Here is an 11199-nt window from a genome sequence, read left to right on the forward strand (position 1 = left end):
AGCTAAAACCTTTAAACTTCTGTTTAGAGAGACAAAATTGATACTATGGATTGATTATATATGGTAGGATTGATTTAATATTGGTGATTTTGTTGATTCTAGCTTGTTAAAGAACCTTATGTGTGAGTGATAACTACTTTTATGTTAATAGGAAGATAATTAAGTTGCATGAACATCTCTTAATTGCTACCTCACATAATTTATGTGACCACTCTATTATATGACTAGGATTAGCGACTGTGAAACTAGAATTAATGGAAAAATAGGTAAATTCATGTGTGAGCTTGTGTGATGACCATCAACACGAGGTTAACTAAAGGACCAAATTAGTTAGCTATTACAAGTCTAAATTAACCCGAATAAATAACCTAGTGAATTAAATTAAATTAGACAACTAGTCATTGTTTGAGTTAGTTTGTTATCTAAGGATTAGTATAGCGAACGTGAATCTTATTACTTGAATCGGTAGCCAATAGAAGAATTACTCCATTGCACTATTACCATAATATCTACCATAGGATCAATTGAGTTGAACTAAATAGAAGTCCCCTTCGTCATTGAATTTAGTTGATTTTTATTTTCTTAGCTCTTAGTTTCTTAGTTTAACTTTTAGTTAATTGTTTAAGTTTCTAGTCATGCAAAACTAGAGAAACCACTTTCTATTACTTGTCTTATTTAGATAATATTAGCATTTCTTTTAATTGTTTATCGTTCCCTGTGTTCGATACCCTACTTACCTGAACTAAACTGCTAACCGATAGGTACACTGCCTTTCGGGTGTCCGTCTTTGTGTTTAAGTTAGTAGGATTAAAACTAGTTTGTTTTACACACATCAAGTTTTTGGCGCCGTTGCCGGGGAACGGTTCTAAATTAGCACTAATTTCTATTTTTATCGATCCTTTGTGTGGGATTTATCTTACACAAAATTAATTCTTAGGTATTTTAGTAGTTAGTATAGGTTTTGATAAATATCTGTTTTAATAGTTAATTAGAAAAATTTTATGTTTTTCCCTTGAACTCGCCGAGTGCACTCGAGACGACTCGGCGAGTCCATCGCTGTTTACAGTTTTAGTTTTTATTTTATTTTTGTTCTTTTTACGCATTTTTCTTGTTTTATTTGCAGTTGTTTCATCACCCGAGGAGTTGATACACCTTTGGTCCCTCCACTAGAAGACCCGGAGTACGCCCTATGGAAGAACAAAGGAAAATCCATTGGAGAATCCGTTTCTTCAAAGAACTCGCCACTAAAGAATCTAAAGTCCGTTTTCAGCAAGAAGAAGAGTAGCAAATCAGGAGCTTCTAGCACCTTTATAGCAATAGAAGACCCGATCAAAGAGGACACCGAGCACGAAACCGAAGGAGAAGAAGACCCCACTTTCGGGCACGAATCCGACTTTGACGACGAATTAGCCATTGTCATAGATAACATCAATGAAATCCCCATGGGGGAATGGAAGAAAAGGATGCGTGATGATACTGGCCTGGGACTTGTGCAACCCGCAATTCCCGCTACTGCTACTTTCGAACTAAAGGGCCACATACTCGCTCAACTAAAGGGCATTCCTTTCTATGGTAAAGACCACGAAGATGCTTACAAGCACTTGGATGAAGTTAATGATGTAGCTGATTACTTTAATGTTCCAAATGTGCCTTGTGAGACCCATCTACTTCGCATGCTTCTAGTTACATTCAAGGGTGCTGCAAAAGATTATCTCAAATTACTCCCTCCCGGGTAGGTCACCACATGGGCTAAGATGAAAGAAGAATTTATTGATCACCTCTGCCCACCTTCTAAAATAGCCAAGCTGAAGAAGGCCATTGCTAACTTTGAACAACAAGCTGGAGAGTCTCTATCTTCTATGACAGAGTTAATGTCACCACAAGGCAGTTACTTGACTCGCAAGGCCCGCTCACAAGGAAGCCACCCCCGGAGATCAAAGAATTAATTGAAGAGTTCTCTAAACATTCTAGGGAATACCATAACCCACGAAATGAAGTAAGCAGGGGGTAGTGAACACGGTCAACGATAGCATGGCGGAAATGATGGCTAAACTAGACAGTTTAAATAGATGAATGATGAAGATGGATCAAACAATCCATGCTATCCGGGTGGGATGTGAGAATTGTAGGGGACCGCACCTAACTAAAGACAATGATTTAGATGAGAATGGAAACAAAAAGGTGCAAGTTTTCTATTCAAGTGGCGATAGATAAGATGAGAATTGGCGGAAACCCAAGAAGGAATGGCTCCCGTATGAAGAATACAAAAAGGCAAAGGAAGAGAAATACAAGCAAAAAGATAGGGGTTTCTATAAAAAAGAAGAACCGGTTATGGAAAAAAGAACAGATTTAGAAGAGCTGCTCACAAGATTTATAGCCGCGTCCGAGAAAAGACACAATGATCATGATGCTACAATACAAGAGATCAGAAATATACTTAGGAATCAGCAAGCATATATTCTCAACATTGAAAAATAGCTTGGGCAACTAGCACGTCAATTGAACGAGAGAAGACCGGGTGAACTTCCAAGTAAAACCGAGAATAATCCGAAAATGGAGAATGTGATGCTATAACATCCAGTTATGGGGAAATTTTCACTTCTCTAACCCCTGCACAGAAGGTCTCAACCAAGGTGCAAGCAGAAAAAACATAAGAGTCAAGTTCAGCTAAGCTCGACCCGACTCGCCGAGTCCCTCTAATGGACTCGACGAGTCCATGCCTTGATGACAAATATGCTGGTTCCTTAAAGCCTTACAGGCCTCCTTTTCCATTTCCAATTCGAGCCATACCAGATGAAAAGGTCAAAGCATACAGAGCTTTCATGGAACATGTTAAATCCCTTCAAGTCAACATTCCATTTGTTGAAACGATGCTTCAAACACTCAAATATTTTAACTTGCTTAAGGGTCTCTTTGCTGCTAGAAAAGATATGGTAGAAGTTGCGAAATTAGTATTAAATGAACTACCAGAAAAGAAGGGCGATTCGGGAAGCATCTCCATTCCTTGCCAATTTGAAAATATACTTGCTACTCTAGCATTGACCGATTCGGGTGCAAGTATAAACTTAATGCCTTTTTCTTTCTTCAAGAAGCTGAATTTACAAGAGCCAAGGTTTATTAATATGAAGATCTATATGGCGGACAAGACAATCATTCGTCCAAGACGTGTTTGTGATGATCTTCTCATAAAAGTGGACAAATTTGTATTCCCCCATGGACTTTGTAGTGCTTGATATGGAAGAAGTGTTGGGTTTTGAGCAATCTAACACTTCCTAAGTGTGCATGCAACCCTAATAAACCTTGGATCTATGTTTGTCTAAATACATGCAAAATAATATAATTTTCCAAGGTTTATAACCTATCTAACATGGCATGGGGAACATTTCAACATAAAGAGTTAGAAGAGATTACATACCTTTTTGATGAGTTTGGTTCTTGAGGAGTTTGAGGGCCAAGCACCAATAGTGTGAATGCCTTAAATGGAATCACAAAACACCACAAACTCTTGGAAAACTTTGAGAGAGAATACACACTTGTATTTTTAGCCACACACAAGCACACACACACTAGTTCACTAGTTACCCCTTAGGCACCATTTCATGCTCCATAAGCATGCTTATATAGTGTACATGATTAGGGTGAAACCCTAATAACCCATGACCTTTCCTTTCCAAGGATCCATGGGTTAAAAGCTCCATGGATCATTCATGGACTTCCATATAAGCCTAGCCCATTAACTAATGAGTATTAGCCCACACCATACAAAACGATAGCCCACAATTTAATTAGTCTTCCTTTTAATCTCTAAATTAATTCATAATTAATTTAAGACTAACACTAATTAAATAACATGACTTCATATTAATATATTATAACTTATAATATATTAATAAACATATGTGTATAACTCTCATAAAATTATCCATAAATAGTTTGGATGAGATGCAACCCAAATGGACCATGCCGGGTTGGGTCAAGTATATACCAAATAAGTTATGGACTTAGACACCTTATCTAACAAGAAGACCCCAAAATTCCAATTGTTTTGGGGAGACCATTTTTGAATACCGCATGTGCATTGATAGATGTATGTGAGTCCACACTAACATTGAGGGTAGGAGATGAGTCAGCTGTGTTTAAAGCTATAACAGACTCCCACTTGGATAAGTCTAATAACTATATTTGCGTATGTTACTTCAGGAACCAACCAGCAATCGTAGCTCTCGAAAACTCCGTTGAACTATAAAGACTCTGTTGAACTATGAAGCGCCATTTTAGATAAGTGATCATATAATCCTCTGTCCTCATGATATCAGCCGGACAAATACATGGAACAACATCGTACTTATTGTCCAGCAGTTTGTTTCCCGATTTTCGATTTGTTTGACAAAGAACTTAATCGAACACATCAATTTAGTTCTGACCAGCCGGTACATAGGTCACAACAAAATCATCGAGGGGCCCAGATATCGCTTCTATTTCTAGAAGGAACAGATAAACTTCGACTCATATGCTTGTTTTACTACTTGTTGAATTGTACACAAAGGCACGTTTTATAACATCAAGTTACTGATGCGTTTACGTGCAATCAATGCACAACCAACTCATAGGTAACAACTCATATCTCTAGGTTTGAAGATTTATATGATATTACCGTCTCACGATCACTCGAGATAAATTCCATGAAGTGATACAAGTGAGCGTGGGTTTATTCCAATACTCATAACTTATGAACACTCATGAATGTTGTAACAACCATTGCTATGACTAGACCCATTTAGCCATTTACAAACCCGATTCATGACAGTCTTGATTCATACCTACTTCCAACATATGAACGACTGTGGAGTGTTTAAATAACTTAGTCATTCGAAAAGAATAACCTAGCTATTTTGGAAGTCAAAACATGCAAAGTGAAACACAATAATAATCGAATCCAATATGGTCTCAGAACCCTTTTGAATATAAATAAAACCACCTTTTATTTATCACCATATTGATTACACATTATTCAATGTTTCAAATAATCAACTTAAGACTTGAATAAAAACAACAGTCGGCCCATGCTCCTAGCATGTACACTTTGTTTTCTAAACAATAGTTATGCCATACTCCAAGTATGCACACTATGTTTGTCTATGATCCTTACATTGTGATGTAGATCAATTGAACATGATTCCAATGATACTCATTTCACAATCCCAAATCCTTATTGTAAATGTAAGAATTTCTAATTTCTACCATTTACCAAAAATCTGTTAGACTTTAAACTTATATGCATTGATCCTCTTGTAATGATTATTCACAAAGTCACCAAAACCTTGTCACCAGTCATTACAGAGTGTTCCAAAGAAGGTCAACTTCTATGGAACGGAAGTCTCATATTCAAAGTACATTGCTTTGAACACCCTTCTTGCATTAAGGTTTTCTAATCTTACATAGATTGAATAACTTCCACCTATGGAGGCATTTCCATAGTCCCATTTTGACTATCACTCTGAACAAGAATTACCTCTTTTAAGAAAATGTCAATACGGTCCTTTCCGACAACTTACATTATACTTCCAACTTTCCCTGAGCAACCAATCTTTGGAGAACCTCAGATTTGTCCTCGACAATTGCTTAATCACTTTAGTCGTATCGAGTTCTAGACTTTTCCCTTCTCAATGCCTTAAGCATTTGGAAAATTTAGAAAAGATGAATATTATAGCACATGAAATCAATCCTATATCCGAAGCATATGGGACACGATTCATGATGTCTCACATAAAGACATGATACTAGACCAGTCTTTTGCTACAATATTTTTATTTGCCATGTTTTTCAAAATTTAACTATGAAGAGGGATGCCGTAATCATAATCGAATTTGAAAATGCAATATATATAGAATTTCTTCTAGTTGAACCATTCCAACACAAAATTCATATATATTCTTGACTAAAGATGATTAAAATCTCAATCTAAGCTTTAGAATTGAAATGAAGTATAATTTCCTCTCCCTTAATTATAGCAAAACAACTTTTCAACCCCTGCAACTTCACGAATTGAAACTTTGTTTTCTATATTTAACATTGCTAACTTGCAACACTAAACATAATAATCATGCTCCCACTAACATGATGATTATCAGCATAACACTTATGCTCCTACTAGCTCTGACATATTTCCATAAATCTGATGGACTTCTGAAATTTAGATTCATACACCCTTTCTTAGATAGCTCACATGTGTGTCTAAACAATTTTCAGAACTATGAAAAGGGATGCCGTATTCATAGTCTCAATCGCTTAGGCATTTTCCATTTCTCACAAGTCCATGTTAGTGTGCCGGTTAACCACACGCGCTTCACTAACGACTATTGAAAATGCAAATAACACAATTGATATCTACGTAAAATCTACTTAGTGAAAGCGTTTCCTCACCATCATTTTCATGAATCGGAGAGAAACCTTATGACACTTAGATTTTATAGTGTATGAGTTCCTATCCATGTGAATTTGTCAAATCCATAATCAAAAGATAAGGTTAGTGACAAATTCAACCTTACATGGATTAAACTTGTTCAATCTTAGTTTCTTGTCACCTTGGTAGCACAAGGCCCACCAATGCTTCCAAGTTGAACTCTGATAACTCACATGCAAATTCAACTTATTTGAAGTAGGTACAGAAATAAGAATTATGTCAACACGATAGGTTGCAAACCTTAAGTCGTGTGCTAGTGATAAATTACAGGTTTCACTCTTGATTAAATATTGAAACTCTTTCAGGATCTTTAAGGCTCCCACTGTCCCCTTGACATATAAGTTTCCCCAGTCAAGAACCATTCCTTGACAAAACAAATATTCAAGGGATAGTGCGGATTCTTATCAAGACTAACACTTCACACAATTGGTCTTAGTTGGTTTTTGTCTCATCCAAGACATCACAACTTACCAATCTCAAATGTACAAGACTAGAAAACTTTTTACTCTTACATTTGACTAGTGTTAATAAATCTTCCTTTATGTCACTCAAGGTTACAATCTTGGAGTATGACTCTAAGAATTGTTTTGGAACGAAGTATGACTCATCTTCTTGATTTTAACCAATGCAACAATTCATGACCTCTCTTCTTAGCCATAACAATGCACTAAGACGTCCTTAGAGTATGAATTTGTGATATGGTTTCATAATCATTAAGATGATCATGAAATATGATACTAAAGTACTCTCTCATCGTTTCAGATTTGAGAAACTTTTATCTTTCTGCCTAATTTGATTCTTCTCATTTGTTTTGTCATACATTGTATCCTTTCCAATGTTACAGAATTATACTTAACCTTATAAGTATAATCATATTTACTAATTCCTTAGTCCTTCAATTGACTCACATATACATGTGATCAAAGAATTAGTCTTAATTTTCAAAGATGAAAATTCTCATTCATCATACAATACAATTTGTATGATTCCAAGTTTCTATCCAATTGAAACTTGGGTGATGAAAAACTTTCTTCATTTGGTAAATTCAGACACTACCACAAATGAAAGAATCAAATCCACTTTCCAATATTGCTATTATTGGAAACATATTAGCAACAATTTTCCACAGATGCCATTGTAAGGATATTTTTTAAAATAAATAAAATTAAAACCCTTTTTTTCTTTTATTTTAAAACTTTGCGGAAAAACTTATCCTTACAATCCACATGAAAACCTTGTTGTTATCTATTCACAAGCAATATATTATAACTCCTAAGAAGTAGCTCAAGAATCCGATCTTCAAACTACGCGATAGAAATCCATCTACGCGATCAGATTCAGCATATTCTTTCTTTAAGTTTCTTGACCTTTTCTTTGCTTCTTAAAACATCACCATGTGACCCAGTCACATCATGTATCAAGAATCTCAAAATAGAAACTTAGCAGAGTTAGATAGTGGACTTTACCTGAAGTAGAGTCAAACTTATCGACTTTAACATCCTTAGGTAAATTATGGCAGCTTTGCAACCAATGCCCCTTTTTTTGGCAATATAAACATATGGACCCTTTGATAATGGTACACGGGACTATCACAGACTTAGCTTTTCTCTTTACCATTTGGTCAACCGAGTTGACTATGGTCGGTCCCTTTCCATTGGGAAGAGAATGCTTTTCTGGATTTCCTGTGTCACTATTGTCAATGTCCATCAAGTTTTGAGGAAGTTGATCTTAACAAATAGATAAAATCATTAAGGGTCTTGTCATAGTCTTTTTCATAGGTGTTCCAAAAGAACTCACTATGTGACTTAGAAAGTGATTGAACATCCAACCTTCACGAGACTTTGACACCCAACTCTCCCGGCTTGTCAATATGTGACTACATCTCCAAGATGTGAGCACACATAGACTATGCTTGCCAATAGGGATTGAGTGACTTTAAACTTTTCAAGAACTTGTGGGGTAGGGAGAATAATTGGAGGAGGTGGAGGAAGTGAAGCATGATGTTGAGTGACACCATCTTCAAGAGATTTGGGAAGATCATAGTTGTCTGAACCAGACATCTATAATGGGAGAAAATCAAGTTAGTTGATTCGAAGTCCTTAATATAACACCCAATATGAAATATTAAGGCTAGGACCCAACACAATATTTTATAATTTGGAAGAGGGATGCCGTAATCCAAGTTATAAAATATTTGAAGGTAGGCGAATGACGATTCACCAATTTCCACCATGAAAAATGAAATAATTTATTAGGTTTTAATTGGATTTGAAATTCCTAGATCTTTTGAGATTCATTGAACTTTTCAATGGCATGTTTCAATCTCGAGTGTGCCCTCGCAAATTTTGTGACTGGGATGCCGAGGATCACAAAACAAGGTGTGAATAACCATACCAATTCACTTGGTACCCTTAATATTATCACCTAATCAATGTGCCGGTTAACCACACACGCTCCATTGATCTATGAAAAACATTAAGCCACCCTTCGTGGTCCTTACTAGTCCAAGTTAGTGTGCCGGTTAACCACACACGCTCCACCAACGACTTGGTAAGGTACAAAGTATGAATTCCATGGGCTAACACCAAATTCACATTTTTCCTAAAGTAACTAAGATTGGGAATTAAATAAAAAATATTTAGTTACTTTATAATAATCATTATACTTTTAATGAGAATTTAAAGTCATTGTCCTACCCGTTCGGCTAACGACCCTCCACCGATCAAGCAAGCGGTGGGTGAGAGTGGACACCCATTAAGTCGCCATTTTATAGGAAACAACCTTATACCCACCTTATAGACCGGCTTCGTGAATGAGGCCTACGAACGGTAAAACGACTTGTTCTTATATATATATATATATATATATATATATATATATATATATATATATATATATATATATATATAAAATTAACCATTAATGTTATAAATAGTATAAGTGTTGAATTTTAACTTTTAAAATTCTAAGTGTTGGAATTAAAGTTTATTAAAGTGTGTGAAACTTTTCCAAATTCCAAAACTTGAGGGCAAGTTTTGAAACTATTCAAAACTAATTAATTCCATGATTTATGTGTTTAAAGTAGTTTTAATCCAAAAACTCTTCAAGTTCCATAACTTGAGGACAAGTTATGGAAGACTTTAAACTAATAAAATAATTACTTTTCTTTATTTTTATAACTTATGGAATTAATTAAGGTTACACTTTATTTATATATTTATTAATGAAGTGACTCCTGAACCTCCATAACTTAAGGACAAGACTCTTCATCTTTTGAAACCATCCAAGACTTTTCATTTCATAACTTATGAATTAAAGATTCATAAAATTGAAGACTCTTCATTTTCATGTAACTTATGTGTTTTAAGTGTGTGTTAAATAAAAAGTGACCTTTGGATATCCATAACTTGAGGACAAATTATGGACTCCATCAAAACATATAAATGATCAAGAATTAATTCTAAACAATTCAGCAAATAATTCCTATCATCTTCTAGATTCATAAGAACATAAACATGATCATCAAAATTTCAAGAATTATATGAACACATAAAATCATGGAATTTTGATTATGACTTTGAAATTGGTCCACCATCATTATTACCACATCAAAAACAGGTTTTATGAGTCCAAAACAGTTTAAGGTAATGATTCTAGACCAATTCCAGCACCAAAACTCGAAGATATGCTGTCTGGGGGTCCAGCTCGTCGAGTGCATGAACCAACTCGCCGAGTTGGATGAGTTTTGCCTTGGACTCGTCGAGTCCCTTCATGGACTCGGCGAGTCAGCTGTGCAGACAGCATAAAATCTTCGATTTTCAGCAATTTGCATCAAGTATTCAAACAAGCAAGCCTAGGCTCTGATACCACTGTTGGGTTTTGAGCAATCTAACACTTCCTAAGTGTGCATGCAACCCTAATAAACCTTGGATCTATGTTTTTCTAAATACATGCAAAATAATATAATTTTCCAAAGTTTATAACCTATCTAACATGGCATGGGGAACATTTCAATATAAAGAGTTAGAAGAGATTACATACCTTTTTGATGAGTTTGGTTCTTGAGGAGTTTGAGGGCCAAGCACCAATAGTGTGAATGCCTCAAATGGAATCACAAAACACCACAAACTCTTGGAAAACTTTGAGAGAAAATACACACTTGTATTTTTAGCCACACACAAGCACACACACACTAGTTCACTAGTTACCCTTTAGGCACCATTTCATGTTCCATAAGCATGCTTATATAGTGTACATGATTAGGGTGAAACCCTAATAACCCATGACCTTTCCTTTAGAAGGATCCATGGATTAAAAGCTCCATGGATCATCCATGGACTTCCATATAAGCCTAGCCCATTAACTAATGAGTATTAGCCCACACCATACAAAACGATAGCCCACAATTTAATTAGTCTTCCTTTTAATCTCTAAATTAATTCATAATTAATTTAAGACTAACACTAATTAAATAACATGACTTCATATTAATATATTATAACTTATAATATATTAATAAACATATGTGTATAACTCTCATAAAATTATCCATAAATAGTTTGGATGAGATGCAACCCAAATGGACCATGCCGGGTCGGGTCAAGTATATACCAAATAAGTTATGGACTTAGACACCTTATCCAACAAGAAGACCCCAAAATTCCAATTGTTTTGGGGAGACCATTTTTGAATACCGCATGTGCATTGATAGATGTATGTGAGTCCACACTAACATT

General features: G+C 35.4%; 1 protein-coding gene across 1 annotated transcript; it reads left to right on the forward strand.

Moving 5' to 3' along the window:
* Nucleotides 1–2699: 2699 nt before the first annotated feature.
* On the forward strand, nucleotides 2700–3233 carry LOC145040340 (uncharacterized). Its single transcript, XM_078988281.1, has one exon. The coding sequence runs from the start codon at nucleotides 2700–2702 to the stop codon at nucleotides 3231–3233; it is 534 nt and encodes a 177-aa protein (XP_078844407.1).
* The last annotated feature ends 7966 nt before the right edge of the window (nucleotides 3234–11199 follow it).

This window comes from Lactuca saligna, chromosome 4, assembly GCF_052625555.1.
Source record: "Lactuca saligna cultivar CGN05327 chromosome 4, ASM5262555v1, whole genome shotgun sequence".
In the NCBI taxonomy this organism is placed as follows: domain Eukaryota; kingdom Viridiplantae; phylum Streptophyta; class Magnoliopsida; order Asterales; family Asteraceae; genus Lactuca; species Lactuca saligna.